The sequence below is a fragment of the Physcomitrium patens genome, chromosome 19 (genome assembly GCF_059467195.1).
Source record: "Physcomitrium patens ecotype Gransden chromosome 19, ASM5946719v1, whole genome shotgun sequence".
NCBI lineage: Eukaryota > Viridiplantae > Streptophyta > Bryopsida > Funariales > Funariaceae > Physcomitrium > Physcomitrium patens.
The window spans coordinates 13,980,030-14,005,000 of record NC_143428.1 but is presented as its reverse complement, the minus strand read 5'-3'; the positions used below and the strand labels follow the sequence as shown (position 1 = coordinate 14,005,000).

Sequence of the window (24,971 nt, the reverse complement as noted above, 5' to 3'; positions counted from 1 at the left end):
CATTCCTTGTTCCCATCCATTACTAAAGATGGAGGTGGGGAGTTGAGAATAACTGTAACAGGGGCAACAGTTTGGATTAAGGACATGGTTGAAAGGGATACAATAATGTTTCAACATGTGGATTGATTTAGAAAAATTTGGATTACTTTATCATTTATATATCTATATACAGATATATATATATATATATATATATAATTTATTTATTTACATTCATATACTTTTATATCCTATACATCCATTTCTAAGATTAAATTGTGCAAACTTTTCAATTACTCAAAACTACAAGCTTCTGATTCCTAAAACTGCTGAATTTGCAATAATGCATTTAGCATAATGGAAAGGTCTATTGGTTACAAAAAGCAGGTCCGTCACAAAGTCATCATAGTTGGCCAATCTTTATTTGACTAATGGAGATGTATTCAATCACCTCATAATAGCACACAAGCTGCAAAGTCCAGTGGTGTTATTCACAGCTCAGAATGCAGCATTGGTGACGTGGATTTTTATGGATTAATTGGCAAGTGGGTTCCATAGTCATTTGGTGCTCTTTCTCTGCTGAGTGTGGTGTCATCCTTTCTTCCAGTCATTAGGGTTAGGGTTGTTGAATGTGCAAGGAAAATTGCAAAACATGTGATGTAACTCTTTACTTTGAAAATGAAGGCCACTATTTGATATCAATAGCCGTGGTTGTGAACACCGTAGTGGAAGTCATAAGCAGTCTGTGATGAGTATAGGTATTGTAATACAAGGGTGAGTTTACCCTTGAGAAATCGTTATTTATTTATTTTTATTTTTTTAATGAATATATTTAAAATTGAAAAAAAAATAATAAAAAAATGGCTTACATGCATGAGTTTCAGCTTTAGTTTGGATCAACTCTCAAACAAATGTGTAACTCTAATTTTTTTTAAACGACAAAACCACCAAGATTAATGCAATTAAACAAAGAAAATAATGTAATAAAATGTAAAAAACCATAAAAATGTATTGGAAGTTTATGATTTATTTTTAAAAAAAAGTGATGGGAATTATGAAAAAATGTCGCCATGATGAATCAACTCAACATTAAGAACGACCCACTTGACCAATGTTTTCATCCATCACTATTTCCTTCATGGAGACAAAACGAGAAACATGACAAAATATGAACAATCACATCAATTCAAAACTCTCACAATTTACTTCCAAAAAACGGAATCTGAAACTAACAATCCCAACTCAAGAGCCAAAAGTAAAGAACCAACAAAAGTAAAAAACTACTTTATCAACAACCACAAAAGACAGAAAAAAGAAAACCAGGATATGAATGTTACATTAAAAGGTATCATGGAGAGGCCAACGGCGGCCACGAGGAATCGACCCCTCATGCTCAAAAAATGCAACATAGAATCACTCGCACCACGCAGCTCGCGTCCAGAGCTCACGAAAAGCAGTATTATTATTTTCGAATGCCTTTTGAATAACTGCGACTCCCGCGTGAGCATCTCGCATTGCCCATGTGTACTGGAAACATATGCACGCACTGCAGGAATGAAGATTCTGAGGAGAATGTGGCTGCGTTGTTATGGAGCATTATTGGGCGCAGTTAAGAATAGTGTGAGAAGATTGGTGAGGATTCGTGATGTCGAGAATAGGGTCGCGTTTCAGGTGCCGGTGGCCCATTGCACCTCGTTGCAACGCAGCGTTCTCGCAGGCTTTCCGAATGCAACACTCAAGTTTCTATTAATGACCAAAGGTAATGTAGGTCTTTTTCCTGAGAAGGCAAAAACAGGATCCAGTGATGCAGAGTGGCACTACGACTTGGGTTGTGATTTGTGAACTGACAGGGAAAGTCATTTGCTGGTCTCGCGGTGAAGGATGAGGCTCCGATGGAATCGTGGTGCGTGAACGGCAGAGATGGTTTTAAATCGAGCTGGATGGGGTCATGCTCAGGTGGTGTGATGTCTTCAACGCCTTGCACGGAAAAAAAGAAATTGAATCTTCGCACGCGTGTCTCTGAGGGCCAAATGCTGTCGCCGATTTCGTAGCCGAACATCCCTCACCAGCTTTTGCTTGGCTGCTTTCGGAAAATATGCAAACGCCGAGAGTTGGATTCCAACTTCTTCGGGAGTGAGGATCTCTGTAGGCTCGTCAACAACTCCTCTCGCACTGCTGCACCACTTGGATATCGCTTTCTCTTGAATGAACGGTATCATCTCGGGGAGTGCGGGGAGAGCTCGAGGTTGCAGCTTGCAATCTGCAGTGGTGGTGGTACACTCGTAGGATGGGTTGGTGTGTTGAGCTCAGTTCACGAAGTCTTCATTGGATTGTGCTGTCAATGTGGGTCATTGGTGCAGCGGGCTTCCCCGCCTCTCTAGTCTGGAGGTGAAGTTTGTTATAGGAGCTAGCTGGGTGCGCAGCAGGAGAGTAGTTCATGGTTTTAGGGGCATTTCTATGGCATTCTACACGCACCCCTGTCCTCACAGAAAACACATGAATTCTGTCTACGTAGCACTTGCAGTAGTGGCCGCTTTGTTTGCTTTATGCCCTCAGGTGGAGGGAGCGCCATTCCCTCCTCCGCAGTTTAGGAACTGTCGAAGCCTGGATGGATGCTGCCCTCCGGTTAACCGGAAACCACCAGTGCCGTTCCAATTGCCGACTAATCTTCCATGGAGGACACGACGGGCGGCGCAGCTCGTGGACGCCGCGTATATTGCAAAATATCATAGAGCGTATGGGCTGATGAGAGCACTCCCCAACTCAGACCCTCGCTCTCTATACGCGCAAGCAAGAATGCACTGCGCGTACTGCGGCGGGGCATTCTACTTTCCCAACAGCGCCTACCCGCTAGAGATTCACGACGGTTGGTTCTTCTTCCCCTGGCACCGCATGTTCCTCTACTTCCATGAGCGAATCCTCGCTAGCCTGATTGGGGACCCGACCTTCACTCTGCCGTTCTGGAATTGGGACAACCAGTCACCGATTGCTCCTCTGGGGAATTTAGTGCCCAGGTACATGAGCGAGGCTTACTGGAACCGCAGACCTAACCCACTGTACAACAGGAACCGAAATCGTTGCGCTCTGCCACCCTTCCTCATAGACTTGAATTCTGGTGTAGGATGCGTCAGGATGTCGTCGGCTAGGTCTATTCTAACTGAGAACAACCGTCTCATGTACACTCAAATGGTGTCCGGTGCAACCACGCCGAGCCTCTTCCATGGATCCACGTACAGATTCAGATGGATGGGAGGCATGGGCGGTGGGACGTTAGAAGGAGCCCCGCATGGAACCGTGCATATTTTCACAGGGAATCCATATGCCAAGAATCCATACGATGATATGGGGAACTTGAACGTCGCCGCATTGGACCCGTTGTTCTATGCGCATCACGCCAACATTGACCGTCTATGGGAAGTCTGGAAAGGCATGGGAGGTCGGCGTAGGGACTTAACTGATCCCGATTACCTGAGGTCACAGTTCATTTTCTACGACGAGAACAAGAGGCTGGTTTCTGTCTCCGTCCGCCAAGTCTTGAGCCTGCGCAACTTGAGGTATGTAACACACACACACACACACACACACACACTAGTCATGTGAGGTCAAGCATTGAGCCAGCTCCAGATTCTGTCAAGTTTACCACCCGGACCTTCTCCTGAACCAATGTGTTTGGGAATTGCAGGTATGGTTATCAGAGAGTGGCCAACCCCTGGATGAATCCAAGAGCCTTTGGAATGGGAGTCATGAGCTCTGACGACATGGACATGTCAGGGGCGTCAATGGAAGCGGCGAAATGCTCAAGCCTGCAATATAGCGATGTATCGGCTCTGGTCAAAGCGAGCCCTTTATTGGAGAATTCCGGCAACGTTCTCTCCATCGAACCACTAACGTTCCGTGTGCGTAGACTGGACCCTACTGGCAGTTGGCAGGAAATCCTAGTGATCGAGAACATCGCCATCGACTGGACCCAGACCGCAAAAATTAACGCGTTCCTGTTCCATCCATCGGCGAGCGGTTCCAGCATCGACTGCATGGAGTTCTTCAGCACTTTTGCACACATCCCCGAGGCTCATCACAGGAAGAAGAAGGGATATACCAGGTCGTGGAAGCTGGGCCTCACGGAGAAACTGGTGCAATTAGGATTGTCCCAAGTGTCGCACGCAGTGATCACACTCGTGCAAGTTGGATCCGATCAGCAGATCAAGTTCGGCTCTGCTCGAATCCTGCTCGAGGATTAACAAAATTTTGATCGTCGCCGGCGGTGGCGCAGCCATTGATCAGTGCTCCCCAGCCCCCACCTTTCCTCCATTCTTTGCACAGTTGGAATTCAATTGTGCTTGTAGCCATATTCCAAAACTACCACAGAGATCAGAGTTTTGTTTGAAGTTTTGGCTGAAAACTTCATGTGTTTTTCTTATCATCGTTCTCATACCACCTTTTGTTATGTCGTCAATAAAGTTCTTCAAAAAATCAGTTTTTTTCCTCTTAAAGGATTTGAAGGTCAAAGTATTCACATTGTGTGTGTATAAATATGTATGTAAATAAATAAATAGGTTTTATGGAAGGAAGTACTAGCTACTACGTGATGTAGGTTTTTTGTTCTATTATCTGATACAAAGTAGTTCAAATTAATTTAACTGCTACTTGAATAATGTAGAAGTTCAAATTACGTGACTTGTTCTTGAACAATATTTTGAATGATTACGGTTGTTGGAATATTAGATGTAATATTGGTTTACCATCCACGCACACCAGTCAATCTTTTGTTTTTATTATGAAGTACTGTTTTATTTGGAACAATCTATCAAACTGATCTCTTGTTCAATATACAGTGCACGGGAAACAAACATGTTGTTTTGTTCTAATTTTATGGTGGAAATTGTTGTCTGATTATATTTGCATTTATTTTTGCTCTTGTTGTAGGAACTGTATCAGTATCTAATTTTGTAAGGTATATTTTGATTTTGCTCTACTTTGAAACTTTTTTTCGATATAGAGCTATTAGGTTGTATGTCGAATATCAAGTTGTATTGCTGGAAAAAAAAAAAAAAAAAAAAAAAAAAAAAAACTGATAAATTAAACTGAAAATAATTATTTTGGATTCATTATAATATTTATTTCTGTTTTTGTATTTTCTTCAAAATGTACTTCAATAGAAATTATAATAATATGAATTAATAAGATCTTTTTAATTTTTAATTTTTACTTAAATAAGCTGTTATGAAATAAAATAGATTGTTCTTCAAGTTGGACATAGGAATCTACAATTAAACATTGTACCAACAACCACATCAGAACTTCTTCAACAGGCAATACAATGTAAAGAAACTAAGAATTCATATATGTATATATATACATATATATATATATATATAAACCACGAGAAGATAAATCAGGGGCATTGAATAATAAATATAAGATTTATCTAAAGTTCACCTAATTTATATTTTCAAATATTTTCAAATTAAAGAAGAATTTTTTTATGTACAACAAAACAGAAATATAAATCTTTACAAATAAAAATTATAGAAGTTGAATTAAAATTTTGAGTTAGAACAGGAGTCACTCAAAGTTTTTATGTTGAAAAGATGAAAAACATTCATACAAAGATAAATAAAGTTCTTAGTACAACTTTTTTAATTTTTCGTTTTACTTGGAGTAAAATAAAATCTTTCATAAATATTTAACTAAATTAGCCTTTGCTTTTTTATGTTTGATATTTATGAAGAATATTTTTATGGTTTTGTCATGTTTTCATTAGTTCGTCTTAACTATCTCTTTTTTAACTTGTTCATTTTCTTTGTTCACAATATGTAACTTACATTCGATGTATGTGGGTTGGATTTAAAGTGTGTCAGTTTGTTGGTTTGACAACACAGAAGAGTAAATTTATTAATCGCTTGTCATTGAGATCAACACCTCTTTTGCTTCATCTAGTGTTGTTTGTTGAAGTTAATTTTTTTATTTGCACAGAGTATTAGAAGAACGTAAAGATAAATCATCTTTTACAAAACATAAGTGCCATGTCTAACAAATTTCCTTCAAGCCACCAAAATGGTAAGTAAGAGGCTGTCAAAAATATACTGTCTTTTTTAAAACTTTTATCATGATTATAGTAGTTAGTTTAGCTAATTTTGAATAGACCACAGATCTTTGTTTTTTTTTAAATATGTAAATAAAATATTAATATCACAAATCTAATACACTCCTAAAATAAAATTTTAATTCTCTGAGCAAATTCATGACCAATGATATTATAAGTTAGAGAACTAACCATTTTAGAAACACAATGATAAAAGGATAATACATATATGTAATTAAACATCTAAAAAATTTACTTTTCTTATTTCTTTTTTCTTTTGTATTATAATATTAAATCTGTAGAGTACAAAAATGCAACTTATAGTATAAGGATTATTTTCAAACTGCATTAATATATATATATATATATATATACATATACTTGTTGAGCCGTTTATGTAATCAAATTATTATTTTCTTTTATTATTTAATGATGTTCTTCTTCCTGTTATATTTTTTCATATATTAATAGACCAACTATCATTTCTGAAATTGTAAAACCATGTCTATGTAAACAAACAAAAAAGGAAAAAAAAAAAAATGTAAGAGGTGTAGACATGAAATATTATTGTTATGTGAGTGAAACTGTGGTTTTTTATATAGTACACAGGAATTATGTATTTAGCAAACCGAAAAATCTATTTTAGATTGTCAGGCGAGTATTTTGGCTTGAAAACTTTATAATAAAAGTTCTGTTGGACATGGTAGCCAATCCTGTTATAACAGCTTTCTGTCATGGTATAGTAAAGAATTTAAAAGGAAAATATTATGAATAATAAATATATAAATAAAGTATAAGCTTTGCAGTTTTTGTTGTGGAATATTTTTAATTCAATTTTCCAAAAGTGTTGAAGGTTTATGTCTACATCATGGCATCTCATTGAAGGAGCTTCATGTGTTAAAAAATTGCTTCAGATTGAGATCTAATGTTAGTACTTGAGAGGCATGTTAAGAGCATCTGGTGAATATATATATATATATATATATATGTGTGTGTGTGTGTGTGTGAAGATATTGTTAATGTTAATAGTTTTTGTTATTGCCTTCATGACCCACCACCAATTTGACATGTTTATTTAGAACTTTTTATTTCAATAAAAAAAAAAAAAAAAAAAAAAAAAAAGATGTTAACATTTTTAATGATTTTTTCATTTTTGTTCAAATTATGTAAAACACAGATTTAGTTTCAATAAAATGTAATTAATAAGTTAATAAGAATTATGTTTTTACAAAAATCTGTGCAAGGAAAACCTATTTTCATTTTAAAATACTGAATACATAAAAATATAATTTTTATTTATTTATTTAACATTGACAAAGGGTGTAGGTGACATGTGGTGGCAGAATATTAATTGTGATGATATTAGCAATATCCTATATATGTATATATATATATATATATATATATATTCTCAACATTGTTTTGCAAGTTTGAACTAGATATCCTCAACATCGTTTTGAAAGTGCTTGACTTGAAGTTGCAAACAACATTGTGATAGGGTTAAAAACCTTTAAAATATTTATTTACATCTTCTGAACAGTATTCTAACAATTTTTATAAATTTTTCAAATGTAGAAATAAGAGCAATGATTTGAATAAGCTTAAAAATTGTTTTGGTCATTGAAATAGAAGATAGCATGTCTTTAAGAAAGGAAATAATATTGATTAAGATAGTTTGTATTTTTGACAGCTACTTTACAAGCATCATAAAAAACACATTTTAATGTTATGGTTGGCTTATTTGAAACATATGTACTCTTGTTTCAAGAGCACCGAAGTTGATGAATTAAACATCAATCTAATGCTTGTCTACTAAACTAATGGATTTTAGAATGACCGAAAATGTCCCAGGATAAGTTAAGTAATTTTATTCATGTCCACGAGTTTAGTCAATACAATGCCTTCTAATTTTAGGAATGTTGTTTCTAAGTGTGAAATTTTTAGTTTCTTCTGTATGACAAATTGTCATGAATAGTGGCTGGTTAATAGAAGAATAATGATTTTTATATATTTATCAGACCAGCTTCATGAAGAAGAGTGAAAACCATTTGTGAGCACTCCTTTCGACTTTCACAAATGGCTACTTCAAAACTAAGTCGAAAAATATTCTAGAAACGCATACCTTTCTTATACTGTAAGGCTACACTATGTGAGAACACTGTCGATAAACTCTGAGATATTGGCATTTTCCCATACATGCCAATCAATTCCCTTGTATTCAAAACAAATTCGTTGTTAATAGTCCAGGCACTTGCCAGATTTGTGAGAAACTGTAAGCATATTTTTTCAACCCTCATTGCCACGGAGATAAAATCCATGACTGGCGAAAGCAAAAGAGAAATAGTATAATCGATTACTTCCTGTCAGCAAGCGCATGAAGGGTTCGAAGCAAACTGAAAATAACAATTCTTTTTATAAAAGAATTTCACTCTTCCAAGGTTGCCCCGCTTGAAGAAGGGAACAAATTAGGATAACAAAAGAAACAATCAGGAAAACGTGGATTTTGCATGCATGGCAAATGTTCAATGTGTAACGGGTGATTCCATTCTTGGACATTCTCAATGGCAGCTGTAGTGAGGTTGATGCAGGCGAACTCATCGCAGCGCATCTCTATGAAAGAAACGTTTAATGAGAGCGTCGACATTCTCTGCGATTGCAACTAATAATTTGGACCTTTCTAAGACTTGGTTTTGTTTTGATCACTAATCATACCTTGCCTGAAAGAATGTGCAACGGTAACCGTGGCAATAGCTGTTCGTTCTGGTGAAGTGTGGTGAGTACTGTACCACGTGTAGTCTAAATATATATCCGATGTATGTTTTTCATCTTCAGTCTCTTCCGACACGTAGGACATTTCTTCTGTGACTTGATCGCACCTTGTATACAAACTCGACAAAAAATATGACCACACATGGTGGATGTTTCTTCCTTCATGGTATCCATACAGATAGGGCACTTGAGTTTATGCTCCTCTTCTTTCTCCAGAGCTGACGAGATTGGAGGGACCTCCTGGGATGATTCCAGCTGAGTAAGTTTTCGTTTTCTACTCTGAAAACACAAAAAAAGTTTGTAAGGTCAAAACGATATTTTAGTTCCCGTTTGCTTGCGAGGTAGATAACATGTGCATATCTTTTAATGCTTAAGTACATATAAAATTGATAAAGAGCATCAGACCCAAGTACCCGTATCAACTAAGCCAAAAATATTATAATACCTTACAAAGCTCAGACAGAAGCACACAGTCCTCATTTACCGCAGCTTGTCTCTCGGGAGAAGGCGTAGTTGTGAGATCTATAGTTTGCCTGACTAGTCGCCCACGGCGACCAGGACGAGGCTGCTGCTGAGTAGGACTGGACTGCCACACACTTTGGGTGCTATATTGTAACGTCCCTGCACCGTAAATTCAAATCAGCCACAATATGACCGTTATTGTTAGAGAAATATAAGACTGAGTATACACTCCGATGCAAGCATTATAAAACGTCTGGAGGACAAAGACAAGCACAATTGATTAGGAGAAAATTACCTCCAAGGCCAAGACGCAATTCCAAAGGATCCTCTTCCACTGGCACCCTTGATCGCGTTACTCTAACACTTGCTTTCAATTTAGCCTGTAGATCGATGACATTCAAAAAGGGCAATGAACCAATGGAGATTAGGCTCAATTCGCTAGCACTGTGCAGCCAAGTGACCAGCGACATTGGTCTCAGACACAACCCATATGTGAAGAAGATGTTTATATCAGGCTCACATTCGTAATGCAGAACTGTAAGTGCCTTCAAGCTTACGTGAGCTTCGCTGAACAACGCCAGGTTGACTTCACATATCAAGTCCACAGACAGCAATCAACACATATGCATTTGTCCTGACTTTTGAATTTGCAAGTCTGCAAACATAGAGAGAGAAATTGTGCCTGTGGGTGTGTGCGAGAGAGAGAGAGAGAGAGAGAGAGAGAGAGAGAGAGAGAGAGAATAGCACTCCCGTGGCGACTAACCAACGCAAGATAGAGACAATCATCTCGCCACACGAAGCGTATAACGACAACAAGGGAATCTCACGGATAGAACCTCGTCACGCACATGAGCAAAAGCGGCCGGAGATGACACAACAACGTCGTCGTCTTCGTCATCCACCATGACAACGGGCGTGGACGCCATACTACTGAACGCGCTGCTCACAGGGTGATGATTCTGAACCACTGCTTCACAAGTCGATGGTCGCGCATCTGATTCTCCAACGCGCACCCGGCTGCGCTTGTCCGCGTGCCCCATCTTCAACTCCCCGCTCACCATCACAATCACCACCCTCCCACCAATACCGTCCCACAACCTAAAATCCCCGCCCAAAACTCTCCACACAACAACTCAAACCCTCGCCACCACTTCACCAATCCCAAGCTCGTGACAACCTCTCCTTCAGCGACATACAGGCTCCGCCACACAAAACACCCCAACTCAGTCCACTCGCAATCGAATCATCCACCGATTCTCGAAGCGTCAAAAACCCACGTGAATCACCAACCCGGGTTCATCACTTCGACGACACTGGAGATCATCCTCTGCTAGGTCACACCTAAAGGATATCTATCCCACACAGTCCACACTATTTCACCCACTTGGAATTGGTTCTCGTAGCTTCACTCGGTTCTCCGTAGCTGGCTGGTTAGCTATGTAATGCCCGCTCTCGTCACAGACTCACAGCACAGCATCTCCCCCTGGGAACTGCAACAATCGCCTGATTCTCTCCTCCTCCGGTGGCGATGGTGACTCAGTTGCCGTGCGTGCGTGAAAAAGTGAGAGCTGGCGATGGCGATGCTGCGGCGGCGTCGTTCTCTCTGTCTGTGTGTCGGTGCCGGAAGCATCTGGATGGATGAACTGTTCGCGTTTCCTTTTTCATCTATATTTTGCTTTTTACTGGCTACTTTTTACGTTTTCGATTGGTGCTATATATTTTTAGGGTATATTTTAGGGTATTTTTAGGTACTATATATTTATGAGTATTTTTACGAGACTTGAAAAGAACTCTATAAAATGGGGAAAGTTGGGTATTCTTATGTGGCAATATAATATCATATCATAGAATAGTCACACTTCTTCTTTTTCTTTCTTCCTTTCGTTTATTTTATTTTTTTTTTGTTTTTTTTTTACTTTTTTTGGTGTTTTTTTTTATTTTTTTGGAGACACACATGGGGTTGTGGCTTCTATAGTTTGGCCTAAAATTGGTGTATCTTGATTTGAGTTATAAGATATTTAAAGTGATTAGATTTGTTGTTGAAAATGTCAAATTTTTGGTATTAAACAGTGCATATAATTTATTTGGAATAAATGTTTTCTTGCATACAGCAAAAAAATGGTATAGAATTTATAATAAAATATGTGATTGAGCACGATGTTAAAGATAATTTATATTCATCATTGTGTGGTATAATGTATTATTTGAAATTTAAAATAAAATAAAATAAAATAAAAGTTTCAAATAAGTTTACAATATCTATCTATCTATATATATATATATATATATATATAGTTCAACATACAAAAAAGAGTGTATATCACTAGTATTTATATTGATTTATACTAAATTTATGCCTTATTTAGAGGGAAATTTTAACTAAAATAAGAGAACTCTGTTTGTTTTGGTTTTATAATAAGAAGAATCACAAAATTGATGCTAGATTGAAGCAAATATTTTTTGTTGTAACTATTATTTAAGGTTGTGTGTGACCATAATTAAAAGCTTCAATAGTTAGTTACAATTCTTTTTGTAATTTTTAACATATTTTTACTAATTTTAATGCTAATATAACTAATTAATAGATCCAAATTAGTTTTTTTTAGTTAATTATGACCTTGATCATATCTTTAGGTTGTTAATTAGATGGATACTTCTAATTAGTAGATTGATTGACTATTTTAAAAACTCAAAAGAAAAAATAGTAAATTTAGAAGGTCTATGATTTCTTTTTTTTTTAATTACTTTAAATCTTTTTTTACTAATAAAACTACAATTTTAGTAGAATTTTTCTTCTAATTCTTAGGAATTATATCTTAAATTAATCCATAATCTTAATTTTCAATCCAAAAGCTAATTTCTAATTTGACTATGGTTAGAAAGTCCCTTAAACCTAATTTTTCTATCTTCTTAATTATTTTTGAAGATTTTTAAGCTTAAATTTCATTTTGTAATTTAATTGGATTAAAAATATAAAGTCTAATTGTTAAATTAATGATGATCTTAAAAAAATGGAGTCAAGCTAAATTTTTGGTGGAGTTTCCTTTCATAGTGATTTTAATCACTACTTGAAATTGAAAAAAAGAAAAAATTGGAAAATATCACAAATTCAAGGCCAATTTATAATTAGGTTTTGGATTTGCTAAGAGTTCATGCTTAAGGGAGTTTAAATTAAAGAATGGTGATTATGAGGGCTTTGATGGCAAGAACCCTTGTTGATTTCCAAGTAAGCTAATTAGAATTAGAATTGTAGTTGAAATTTACAACTAAATTAACAAATTAATTGATTCTTATGATTTAGAACTCAGATTTGGGCTTGTGAATAGTTCATCTAAGGGTAAATATATGTTTTAGAGACATTGGTGGTGTTAGTTTCACCAAAAACGTGTTAGTTTTTGAGTTCTAGGCATTTCTAGCCTTGAAATCGGATTTGGGTTGAGAGTTATTAAGGACCCTTGATTTTGGTTAGGGATTTTTTGATTTTGATGGTGGAGATGTGTCCGCCACTTTTGGGCCTCCTCCCACCTAGTTAAGAGGGCTTGGGTGACTAAGCTCCCTCTCTCTCTCTCCATCTTCTTGTGGCGAAGCCATGGCAAAATGTTCTCCCATCTTGTGAACGCAAATTTTCTTCTTTAAACTTGTATGGCCTCAGTTTTAACTTGCTCAGTCTATCTCTTTTTATTTTCTTTCTGTGAAACTTTGTAAGCAAATTCTACTCACCCTTAGCTTTTTAACGGCATAAGGCACTCCTAATTTGAAGTTGTGACAAATTTTTGGCGAGTTTTCAAGGTGGCAGGGGTCTACTGCCTTGGCAGTGTAGGAGTATTGGCTTAAAAATCTATAACTCTGTAACCTCTGACTCAACTTTGATGTGGATTGTTGAAATGAACGCATTCTAAATTTTAGTTTACTAAAAAACTTAAATAACTAATTCCCAATCTATATCAAATTTTTAATGAATTTTTAAATGCAAAGGGGTCTACTGCCTCGGCAGTGTTGAACAACCAGCTTTGAAAAACTTTATCTTAATACTTACTTACATTATTTTTCTGAATTTTTTTGGAAAAGGAACTCTACTAAGTGTGGTTTTAGGAAAAAAATATAATTGTCAAATTTAACCTATTAACTGATTTTTAGTGAATTTTTAAGTAGAAGAGGGTCTGTTGCTTAGGCAGCTCAAGTCGCCTTACTTTGAAAATACACATCTCGGGTGTCAAACCTCAAATCACCATGAAATTTGGTAGATAGAAGAAAATCTAAGTCAACCTCAACCACAAAAAATTTCAAGTGCATAGGAGCTGTGTGGAATTATTAGCAAATTTGTTAACGACAAGGGATCTGCTGCCTTCAACTTGACATACTCTAAGTAAGTTTTCCTTCCCTAATCACCCTCTAATCACATCCCTTAGCACCTAAATTGCTATATTATCACTCATTCGTCTTATTATCATTAATTAATGTTATTTAATAATTTCAAGGAACTTTTACCTCACTTGAAAATTAATCTTAAATTCTTATCTTTCCATCCATTCTTATCCTTAAGGATAAAATAAAATAAATAAAATAAAATAAAAATTAATTTAATCTTTTAGCTTTTTATCCAACTTTCATCTTTTATCTTAAAAAAAAAAAAAAAAAAAAAAAAAAAATCTTAACATCATGTTAGTGCTGAACTTAAATATTTAAGGCTGTTTATTACTGAATTTCTAATTCTAGATGAAGTTTTGTCATAAAAACTTCATCCATAGATAACTTCCTATATAGAACTCCGATTTACATGATAAATACTACCCTTGGAAAGCCCTAGACTAGCATTCTAGCATGGTATTCATTTTATTTATTTTATTTTATTTTAATTCATAATTTTCAGAGTTTAAGTTTGATAGAATAAGTCTTGGAAGGCACTTAACTAAATGAACTACAAATGCTAAAAATTAAATCATAAAAAAGTGTAACTAACTTGTTGTGTTGTTGGATTAATCTTGATTATTACCTCATTTTGGTTCCTCTATCTTATAGATGATTTGCATCTCCATATCAATTAGTATTGGGCTATGATGTAAGTTATGATCTAATTAAATCAAATTTAAGTGAGGGGAGAAAAATCCACTCATATTGTGGATAAAATTATTTCTTATTAAAAAAATATAAAAAATTGATTATTAAATTGACAATAAAACTAAATTCCTAATTATTATGTAACTCTTTTTTAAAAGAACATTTAAATTTTTTTCCAGATTTAGTGTAATTTATAATACAAAAATTGTGTAAAATTTTAGTTTTTCAAAATGATTTAAATCAATTTTATTCTAACTAATAGCTATTATAATCCATACTCACAAATCAAAGATTTCTAATTTGAGAAATATTGGTCTATAATTCAAATAATTTCAACTTTTATTTTCATTGTATTAAATGCAAATGATACCATTGTAAGATGCATAAATATAGAAGTAGTAGTTGTGGCAGAAATTATTAATATTTCAAAAAAGAAAAATCTTCACCTGACTTTTAAATTATTAATTTTGGATAACTAATGATGCTTTGTGCTTCAAATTTAAGCTAAATGAATTCCACAAATGTTTGAACTGAATTTTGTGAATACACACTATCATAATAATTTTCAAGGAAGATCATGTATTGGTTTACAAAAACCAATGATATCATCAAAAGCAAGTGATGTAACCTCAATCAAATTGATAATTATTAATGAATTTAATTATCATAAATGGTTGAAGTGTTTAATCAATCACATTTGCAAAAATAAAAGTATAGCACACATGAAATATTATTAGTTTTCTGAAATCTATTTTTTTTCATGTATTGTTAACTCTTTACAATAAGGTTTTAAAGTTTGTTTAATACTGTTATGTTCCATTAAGGAAAACAATCTTTTCTTATAAACTGGTGATATAGAGCTTCTTTGCAAGTACAACATGACAATCATCTCTTAAATATGACATGAGTTTTTAAAAAGAAACACATGGCTTTCATATATTAATTATGAATGAAAATTAGGTGTAAACCATGACCAATTGTGCCAAAACATTTCTTAAAATTGGCACTTTAAAAACTTGTTTGTGAACTGACACTATTTTTTCAAATTTTATAAATTATTAATTTATCTATTTTTCGTTTTCATTTTTAAAATTTTAATCATATTTATTTGTAATGTTGATTATTGCATAATAAGTTTAAGAACATTTAGGACATAAATTCAAACATAATTCTAAGAAAATAGATACTATTGTATATAAGGATGAGGAAGAGAAAGAAAGGAAAATAAATTTATACATATATATATGTATATATATACTAGCTAGAAAAAAGACTATGTAGAAAAATTTTAAGAACTATGAATTCTTTAGACTATAAAAGTTCATTGTTTTCTTGTTTGTAAATTTGGTTTGATTTTATACATGTCTAAGGCTACAAACAAACATTACCATTGCTCAAACCAATTACACGTTCATTAATCTCATAGTTTATGTGTCAAGATGCTAATGATATTTCTAATCTTCTAACAACCATTTGCTTCCAAAGTTTTTCGAAATGCTCATAAATACTATATTTTTAGATTCTAAAAGGAACTCTAAAAAGGACTTTAAAATATATTTTTATATTTAAAAAAAATTGATTATACTATTTGTAAATAAAAATAGAAATTATGAATATTTTAATCCAATAAAATTTTAGTAAGATGTACTTTTTTATAATTTTTAAACATGTATATTATATATATTTTTTTTCTAGGTATTTATTACTTTCAAATACACCTCTAAATTATACGATTTTAAAATTTTCATAGTCAAAGAGTTTGAAGCTACTACTTGCATATTTTACCATTGAAGTTATTTTGATTTAATATAAATCTTTAATGTCTATCTATAAAATAAAATTAAGAAAATCATTTAAAAAAAGATGTACATGTATTATCTCTAGTAAATAAATTTGATATCCTTGTTATTGTTTTATTTTTTTATTTTTTATTTTTGATTAATTTTTTATTTTTATATCTCTTTCTATGAGTTAATTAAATATTTAATGATGTCACATTATCTTTTTGTAATCATAACTTATATAATGCAACTTTTTCAAAGTGTACTAAGATTTCATTAATTTTCAATTAGTTATCTAAATACACAAAAGTTGTAATTATTTTGTTTTGGATTAATTTTCTTGTCACTTTGAGTTTGATATTTTATAAAATAAAAATTATGATAATCTACCTATTTTTTAACTATGAGTCTAGATTATAATGTTCTACAAAAAACAAAAAAAAAAAAAAAAAAAAAAAAAAAAAAAAAAAAACTTAATACTAGTTTATAAAAGGTATTCTAACATACATAATAGCTTCAATTCCTTTAAAATAATATAAACTCATGCCCAATTTATAACACAACTTAGTCTTTTAAATATGAATAATATATATATATATATACACACAAATTTAATTCAACTTCTATGTTGTGTATTCTATTATTCTAAACCAACACATCTTTCAAATCTAAAAATCCAATTTAAAGGATTTTATTTTTAAAATTTTATTACTTTAATTTTAAGTTTTAAAAAAAAATTAAAGTTACATAATTTAGTCTTTCACGTCTATTTTATTAATTATTTCTATTCATACATATATGATAGTATATATTGTATCATATATATTTTTAAATTAAGTATTATGGCTTAAATTAATATATTTATATTTAATACTAGGATAGATAGTTATTACTTCTTTACTCTCAATAAATAAAATAAATTTAATGATTAATACTTTTATGATTTTTTTTAAAATATATATCATTTAAGTTTTTAAAATGATACTTAAGAATTTACATTACTACCATGTATATGTACATATATACAAATACATATAACTATATTTAGTAAATTTTAACTTTAAAATATATTAAAAAAATATCAATATTATATGTAGCAGATTTTGAATTGAAGAAGAAAAACAGTAATAATCCAACCGAATATACTGATTTATTTTATTGATATGTTTTAAAAAGATTGAATAATTTTTTTTAAATAAATAAATAAACATTGATGATATTATTGATACACGGAAAATGACAATAGTGAGGTACAAGTTTGTAATATATATACATTTTTTAAAAAAATTGTATTACTTCTATTATCTATAACAAAAGTTTTATAATTGATATTTAAGATTGATTATAATATGAGATTTTTAGTACTAAGATTATGTAAAATATTTTTGTATATTGTAGTCTTTTAATGTTAAATGGCTTGTGAAATTAAATAGAAAGCTTAAACTAGCTTATACTTCTCTTTTATTTATGAATTTAAGTTATTTTTTAATCATAGTAGATATTAGAAAAAAAATTATTCTAAAATTTTACTTTGTATAATTATATTTTTTAAAATTAATAATTCTAATGACATATGGTATTGTAAGTTGTTTCTTTTGTATATCTTTCTTTGATGATAATTTGAAGATAAAATCTCTATTTACAATAATTCGAATTATGGGCAAATTATTTTTGTTTATCTTCTGAAATTTATCATATTTATAAAAACAACTTAAATACGTCTTTACAAGGTCTTTTAGTATTATATGTTGTTTGATTTACCTTATCTTTTATTTCAAATACAACAAATTGAATAGATTGACATTTAGTACATAATGTTTAGTAGAGCTACTTATACTATAAATAACATTTAGTTACACTTTGTTGTCAAGTATTTTAAATCAAAATAATTGTAATTTAGTTTAAGAATGGATTGTCAATATTTTTGGCTATTGAGTTTATTACTTTCAAAATTTCTAGTATATATTATTATGAATCATATCCTACTAAAATTACTTTTTTTATATAAAAAAAGCTTCTTCATAGATTTGTCTTAATTTATTAAGTTTTTTAATACAAATTTCAACATACATGTATAATGTTATTATTACTATCTCTCTTTTTCTTTTTCTTTTTTAAAATCATGTAGAGTATTCATTTTTATATTAAAATCTATATACAAAAATAGTCATACTTATCCTTATGTAACTCCATTTTCTATCTTTTTATATGTACTACATCACTTAATCATAAAATTACAAATTGGAATAAAATCATCCACAATTTTCAGCATTTCACAATGCAAGTGATCATACACTTCCGTGAATGAAAGGGCAACAACCCTACAAGCTTGCCTTCGTTTGGAACAAAACTATTCTAAATCGTAACCAATAGCTATCCAAATCAACATAACTCAAAAACACAGGGCACATGCTTACGGAAATATTCAACGACACTCATACCACGAAGGAGATGCACACAAACACTTGGGAGCACACAGAGAGAGGGATATATATATATATATATATATACACACACACATATATTCAAGGTAATCTCGTCCAGAACTGGGAGGACGGAACAATAACAAACAATGACAATCTAATTAAGACTACTGATCAACTTCAAAAGAGTCGAGGTGGGCGAAAGGATCATTTTTCAACGTGAATATGGATTCAGATTGCGACTGTGCCTCACAGGAAGAAACGATGGAGCTGAAAAATCTTCCAGCAAAGCCTGCAAGTGAGTTCTGAGTTTTCATGTGCGACAGGATTGTTAGTCACTCGATGCGGAAATAGATCAACCTTACCCACAGCAACAGTGCTTCGGCATGTAAATAATATGTTCGCGAAGTGTTATGTAGGGACAAGATGGTAGAGGGAAGGAGGAGGTGGGAGTGCGTGATGGATGTGGGAGAATGGGGTAGTCCTGTTTAACATCACCTTGCAGAAGGTTGGCTGCGAAGGAGGACCATAGTGCTGAGTGAATCTTGCTGGGGAACCAGGAAAAATCGCATGGAGGCAGTGGATTGCAGCAGTGCAGTGAGCTGGTGAATGTGTGCCCAGCTATACCAACAGTTCGGCACCGATCTGCGTGTTGTCAGCATGAGTTACATGAGACAATTGGCGAATAAGTTGCAGGAAGACCGAGTTCCACAAAGACCCAGTAGTAGTTCTCTTGGGACACATTTCCAGCGCGTCTCAATGAGCCAGTTACCGTTCCACCACCTCGTGGTTCGGGGTCAAGGGGCACGGTTCTGTAATGAAGAGCTTGTAAATATTACAGCCTTCGATTGCGGCCAACAAGAGTAAGACATCACGCAACGCGACCATTTCCACAATCAGATACTAGAGCTTTTTCAAGAGGTGTAGAGGACATTGGCACGTGAAGGATTCGACGACAAAGAGCGTTCGCAGATTATTAGATAGAATATGGAACTAAAGGAAGATTACGCTTCCTCACAGAACTAGTTCAAAGTAATGCAACTGCAGTACATAGAGAACATTTTTCCACGTAAGAGATCATAAATTATAAGAGAGTATAACTTGGATTTATCATTATCGGTAACAATCACGCCAGCGGCTATCAAATTCGAACGATGCTTCGAATTGCGTACGTTGAGATCTTCCACGCTTTATCACACAAAACCAACTAAAACACGACATAGATCGACACAATCTTCACCAAACTGATCCGTCTTGGAGAATTATTCATTGTTATTCTTTTCGTAGATTGGGCATGAGGAAGGGGAAACATGACGCGAAAACATTTTCGCGAACTGTGAGAATCATATACGCAATCACCTCCAGCCCAACATGCCACAAGAGAGAAAACAAGTCTCACAAAGTCACATCTAGTCAGGCTTGAAGTTACAAAGCGTTACAAGCACGTCGACGTCTATATGAAAATCTGATTGCACGTGCGCAACTAATGGGGGAGGCTGAAGGCCATCCGTAGAAGCTTTTGTGTATACTTGTGGAAGTGTTTCGCCCACTGGCTGTCAAAGCTTCTACAAATTTGAAAGGCTGGTGCTTGACGTATACGTCAATGAGTTTCAATGTGTTTACCAGCGGACACCGTGAGAGACAGTCGCTCGAAACTCTCCGTAGGTGCGTGCTTCATATCGAGGAGGGCTCGATTTTTCTAAAAGCTCTGGTGCAGGCCTCACAAGCACTTTCGAGTTCGGCGCCAGTCCCATCGCAATAGAAATTCGATCGGTGGTTTTGTTTACAACGGCGCGGTGAGTAACGGCTGTATACCGGCCGTTGCTTGCAACCTGACAAAATAGCAGTCAAGTTCAGACATCTGGTGTCTTAAAATCTAGCTTCGCAAACATTAGCTTAACTACAAAGGAGGGCCAGCGTCAAACCTGAAGCTGTTCACCGACGAAGATGACAAGAGCATCAGGTTCAGGATCCACGGTAACCCATTTATCGCCATTCCTGACCTGGAGTCCTCGGGTCTGGTCTTCCAGAAGGGCCGTAAACACTACTGGATCTGTATGAGGCCTTAATCCCAGGACAAGCTCTGGCTGCGGACACGGTGGATAGTGATTCACACGAAGAGACTGTTCGAAATCTCCAAACAGGTCACGGAAGTAGGTTGGCACCAACCGGAGCTCCTTCGATACCACGTCCAGGAGTTTTTCCATGACCTTCTGTGACTCTCGAGCATAGCTGAGCATCGCATTCCTTCATGAATCCAACACATTTGTGTGCAATTAGCAACACATCGGCATTGCAGATTTCAAAACCGACGACCCGATGTGAACTTCTACATACAAAAAGTCTTGCAAAAGACGCATTGGATGTTGCAGCATACTTGTAATCTGGAGGATTGGCAGGCCAGTTCTTCAAATCTTCATGGAACATGACATCGCCCCAGTCCACCACCTTGTCCTTCGATTCCAAGGACTGGATGCCATTGTCGGATCCGTTTGACTCCGACGTCTCCTTCTCATACGATTGCTTCTCTTTTGAGGGCATTTCAAAAAAATCCCTGGCTGCTTTAAGCGCGGCGTCTAGTACTGGTTGAGGTATGTCGTGATTCACAACCTGCACACATTATTGCAACTTTTATGAGACCACGAAACAGTGACATTCAGGCTGACAACTTCGTGACTGCATAAGAATATTTCCTTCGAGTTACGTCTGTGCAGCAGTCTCGACGGACAATACTATAAAACACCAAAATGCCGAGCAGACAAAACGTACCAAAAGCTTATAAAGGTTACCGTAAACACTGCACATGGTTGACACTGTCAACTCCAAAACATAGCACACTTCTCTCACTCTCTCTTTTTCTTTTTCTTTTTCTTTTTTCTTTTTTTCTTTTTTTTTTTTTTTTTCTCGCTTTTTTTTTCGTGTTTTTTCTCGTGTTTCTTTTTTTCTTTATTTCGGAAGATTTCTCAGAATTAGTTCAGGAGTTTATCATGCCTGAAAGCAGCCCCAGTGACGGCAAGCACTGGATATGGCGGCCATGGTGAACTGGCACCGGTAGTCATGCAAACCTTCAATGTCGATCATAGGAATGGGTTCCAGGGCCATGGAGTTGTGCGGACAGAAGCTGGCCAGCTCCGACTCTGTCCGAATAAACCTCGCAGGAACCGACTCCATTCCATCCCTTAGCAATCCTGTCACACTTAGATCCTCCGCAGGTGAGTCTTGCTCTGCTTTTGCTACAGTTCCAAGTGGTGTCCTGTTGCACTTATCACGAGTCGCCATTATACTTGTTAACAATGCTTGCACACTCGGATCCTCAGCAGCCGAATCCAGCCTTATTGTAGCAGCTAGTAGTGCCGGATTGTTCTTGTCACGAATCGCCTGGACAGAATCTCCTTCGTAACGTGTAAACCACTAGCTTGTAACTTGGATTCTCTGCGCCACAAGTTCTGCTGCTGTTTGTGGAATGTTAGACCATTACTAAGGGAATCTCGTAAAGACACCAATCAGAAGACGCTACGTGGATATTTGCACGAGGCGATGCCATGAGACGAAGGATTGGTGCGAAGCTCCGCACGGGGAGGAAATGAGCAAAACAAGTCCACACAACTTGAAAGTCTCCCTGCAATTCCGCAAACAGCACGCTTAGTCCCGAAGCAACTATCGAAGAGATACTTTGCCGGAAGTCAGATGATCAGCCTGGTGGAGGGTATTTCCGGCAATTCAGATGCAGAACACACCCCAGAGGGCTGAATCTTCACTGAAATCAGGTATCACTACGTACACCCAGTGTAGTTATACCTGTGCGTCACAGGCAGATGCATCTGAATTACACTCCCACTGACCAGGAAAAGAACTGAGAGCCTAACACTAAGCGATTTGCAGAATCGAGTAACAAGAGTTCCAACTCACCAACTCAACAGAAAAATAGATCTCTTCGCCTTTCTCCGGAGCAGAACTTCAAGAAGATGTGGTCAGACTCCTCAAGTGACAGAAAGTGGACCGGTGGAAGCACACATGCATGAGCGAATTCAAACCAGAATGTCACACAACCAGTCAAACCAGTTGTGCTAGGATTTCGAAGCAGGAAGCTCAACGAACAACTACCTGCAAACACACATCCATAAAATCGTCGATCAGTACCCGACGCGCTCTAAACGAAAGCTATTCGCCACTCGCATGATTCAATCCTAGCACGACGGCACACGTCAACAAACAAACACACACACACACCCTCCTACTACAACACATTCAAACAGACGTCAACACATTCAAACAGACGTCAACACAGCGCGACTCGTATTTTCTAATCAACCTTACCACAAAAAAAAATACAAAAAAACAAAAAAAAAAAAAAAAAAAAAAAAAAAAAAAAAAAAACAACATTCCGCCTCGACACGGTCCAGCCACGAGAAGTACACCTTGCAATTCCCAGGAGGAGTGAACAAACAAAGCCAAGCGTTAAACTAGCAGCTACCGTACAACCAAACCTCAACACCGCCATGAAACTCAGAACGACGCAGCACAAAGCAACCCGATGGAGCAAAAGCCACTCGTCAGCTTACCTTTTTACCCTAAAAAAGTGCTCATCGCAGCTCGAATTCAGAATGTTTTCGATACCAGAAAATAATAAAATAATAAAACAATCAAATAAAAGGGAGAGGCGCGACAGCGCCATCCTTCATCAACGAATGCACGCAGGGTACAAGCAGCATTCACAGCTACGGACAAGAGCCCTACGGCTCAAAAAGGTTCCGCGGGGTAGGTTCCAGGCTTTGAGATTTCAAACTGACAGAGCAAAGGCTTTGTCACAATTACGGGCTGGGTGACATGGGGATCAGGCGGGTGTAGATTCATGACCCGCACATGCGAATCCCACCGTCGATTCCATTCGACGGCGGAGAATCGTGGCCCGTTCTCGGCTACGGCTGCGACGTGTCTTTCCCGGATAGATAATGCGCCGCGTGTCAGGGCGCTACGTGTCGATCGGCGCTTTTAGGGGAAGGAGAATATTTCATTCGTCCTCGGTCGTAGGGGGTTTAGAGAAACGGGGGAAAAAGTATATGTAAGCGCCTTTTTCTTTTTAGTTTGTTTCTTTAGTCGCATCGTGCTTTTAACTTTGGCTTTTTAGCGGTTCCGATTCGCTTGGATGAGATGAGAGATGGGGATGGGAATCTCTCCACCTTCACTTCGCCACTTTTTTTGTTATTTCATTTGCTAATTTACCTCTGCAACTGGTTGTGTCTTGCACAATCTTTTCTTGGAAAAATTGTAAAGGCCTTCATACAAAAAAAAAAAAAAGCATGCATTCAATCAATTTTTAAAGTTTCTAATATATGCTATAAATACAGGGGAATGTTAAATAGACCCAAGTTTTTACTAAATTGATCCACTCATCCTAATCATCGTGAAAAGTGAAAATGTCCTCTAGATTCATTTATCCACTGTTGGATCTGCAATCAATAAATACCAACCACATTCATCATGATTACCATATTCTTCATCAAAGGTGGGTCTATTTAAGAAAAACATGGGTCTGTTTAACATTCCTATATATATATATATATATGTATTTGATTATAAATAAACAAGTGTGTAGTATGTTTCAATGATGTATAAAATGATGTACATAGAAAGATTATTTTTTAATTCTTGTTATTACATTTTTATTTTATTTTATTTTTGTCAACACATTAGTAATATTAATATATGATATTTAAGCAAGTACCAAATTTTTTATTCTTAAATACTAAATAAAATTACATAACAAAAAATAATTAATTTTAAAAAAATATATCTGTACAAAGCAATTCAAGAATTAATTTCCTGAAAACATTGGTGCATGGTTTTTTATTTGAAAAATGTCACAAAATCAAATTATAAAATCAAATGGTTGTATAAAAAGAAGTCATAAATTATTGAACAAACATTATGTGTATATAATAATTACTTTCTTTGTGTTGGTTATTCTAAAGATTTAATTTTACAAGTAAAACAGATTTATTTCAAAACAAATTTACTAAATGCAATGTTTCTAAAAATAAAAATTCAACATTTGATGTTGAAATGATAATTTTCATTTGAATAAAATCTTTAGAACATGTATGTATATAAATACATATGAATGTATGTATGTATGTATGAATGTATGTATGTATACATACATACATTCAGGCACACACACACACATAAGAATGATTCATAATATTAAAGATAATACCTCTACATAAAATTTTCAACTGTAAGTTTTTAGTAGAGGTATTATCCTTAATATTACTACACAAGAAAAGAAAAGGTGTTCAGCTGAAGTTCGCTTTGATGAGGGGAACTTTGACAGCAGACCTGAATAAAAATGAAAACAAAAATCTGTCCAGAGGCGAATGTACATGACAACATTCTTTAGTTTTTAGTTTTAGTTTT

At 35.0% G+C, this 24,971-nt stretch overlaps 3 protein-coding genes across 12 annotated transcripts; 1 reads left to right on the top strand and 2 right to left on the bottom strand.

Annotated features, from left to right (window-relative positions):
* The first annotated feature begins 2,121 nt into the window (after positions 1 to 2,121).
* Positions 2,122 to 4,469, top strand: LOC112295790 (polyphenol oxidase latent form, chloroplastic). The gene is made up of 2 exons (XM_024547738.3): positions 2,122 to 3,533; positions 3,662 to 4,469. The coding sequence occupies exons 1-2, from the start codon at positions 2,437 to 2,439 to the stop codon at positions 4,215 to 4,217; spliced, it is 1,653 nt and encodes a 550-aa protein (XP_024403506.1). The 5' UTR covers positions 2,122 to 2,436; the 3' UTR covers positions 4,218 to 4,469.
* A 3,986-nt stretch (positions 4,470 to 8,455) lies between these two features.
* LOC112295801 (uncharacterized) lies at positions 8,456 to 10,849 on the bottom strand. Of its 4 annotated transcripts, none has more exons than XM_024547752.3 (4): positions 10,141 to 10,849; positions 9,588 to 9,672; positions 9,276 to 9,451; positions 8,456 to 9,109 (listed from the first exon to the last, which is right to left on the bottom strand). In XM_024547752.3, the coding sequence occupies exons 1-4, from the start codon at positions 10,351 to 10,353 to the stop codon at positions 8,858 to 8,860; spliced, it is 726 nt and encodes a 241-aa protein (XP_024403520.1). In that variant the 5' UTR covers positions 10,354 to 10,849; the 3' UTR covers positions 8,456 to 8,857. The 4 variants fall into 4 exon arrangements, with proteins under 4 accessions (XP_024403520.1, XP_024403519.1, XP_024403521.1 ...); XM_024547751.3 differs by having other exon boundaries at positions 10,129 to 10,786; XM_024547753.3 differs by having other exon boundaries at positions 9,315 to 9,451; positions 10,129 to 10,786.
* An 8,940-nt stretch (positions 10,850 to 19,789) lies between these two features.
* LOC112272839 (flavanone 3-dioxygenase 2) lies at positions 19,790 to 23,253 on the bottom strand. 7 transcript variants are annotated; one of them, XM_024500991.3, is made up of 6 exons: positions 23,117 to 23,253; positions 22,464 to 22,658; positions 21,546 to 22,173; positions 20,932 to 21,164; positions 20,480 to 20,801; positions 19,790 to 20,386 (listed from the first exon to the last, which is right to left on the bottom strand). In XM_024500991.3, exons 3-6 carry the CDS (start codon positions 21,831 to 21,833, stop codon positions 20,174 to 20,176), a joined length of 1,056 nt encoding a protein of 351 aa, XP_024356759.1. In that variant the 5' UTR covers positions 21,834 to 22,173; positions 22,464 to 22,658; positions 23,117 to 23,253; the 3' UTR covers positions 19,790 to 20,173. The 7 variants fall into 7 exon arrangements, with proteins under 7 accessions (XP_024356759.1, XP_024356758.1, XP_024356762.1 ...); XM_024500990.3 differs by having other exon boundaries at positions 23,042 to 23,117; XM_024500994.3 differs by lacking the exon at positions 23,117 to 23,253 and adding an exon at positions 22,973 to 23,102 and having other exon boundaries at positions 21,324 to 22,173.
* Between the last annotated feature and the right edge of the window lie 1,718 nt (positions 23,254 to 24,971).

Excerpts from the sequence above, each read along its gene's own strand:
- LOC112295790 (XM_024547738.3), top strand. The coding sequence starts at position 2,437 with ATGGCATTCTACACGCACCCCTGTCCTCACAGAAAACACATGAATTCT. Across the intron at positions 3,534-3,661 it reads TTGAGCCTGCGCAACTTGAG|GTATGGTTATCAGAGAGTGG; the intron begins GTATGTAACACA and ends TGGGAATTGCAG.
- LOC112295801 (XM_024547751.3), bottom strand. The coding sequence starts at position 10,353 with ATGGTGAGCGGGGAGTTGAAGATGGGGCACGCGGACAAGCGCAGCCGG. Across the intron at positions 9,673-10,128 it reads TTGCTCATGTGCGTGACGAG|GCTAAATTGAAAGCAAGTGT; the intron begins GTTCTATCCGTG and ends ATCGATCTACAG. Across the intron at positions 9,110-9,275 it reads TTCTGTCTGAGCTTTGTAAG|AGTAGAAAACGAAAACTTAC; the intron begins GTATTATAATAT and ends TTGTGTTTTCAG.
- LOC112272839 (XM_024500991.3), bottom strand. The coding sequence starts at position 21,833 with ATGGCGACTCGTGATAAGTGCAACAGGACACCACTTGGAACTGTAGCA. Across the intron at positions 21,165-21,545 it reads GTCACTGGGGCTGCTTTCAG|GTTGTGAATCACGACATACC; the intron begins GCATGATAAACT and ends TAATGTGTGCAG. Across the intron at positions 20,802-20,931 it reads GCCAATCCTCCAGATTACAA|GAATGCGATGCTCAGCTATG; the intron begins GTATGCTGCAAC and ends GGATTCATGAAG.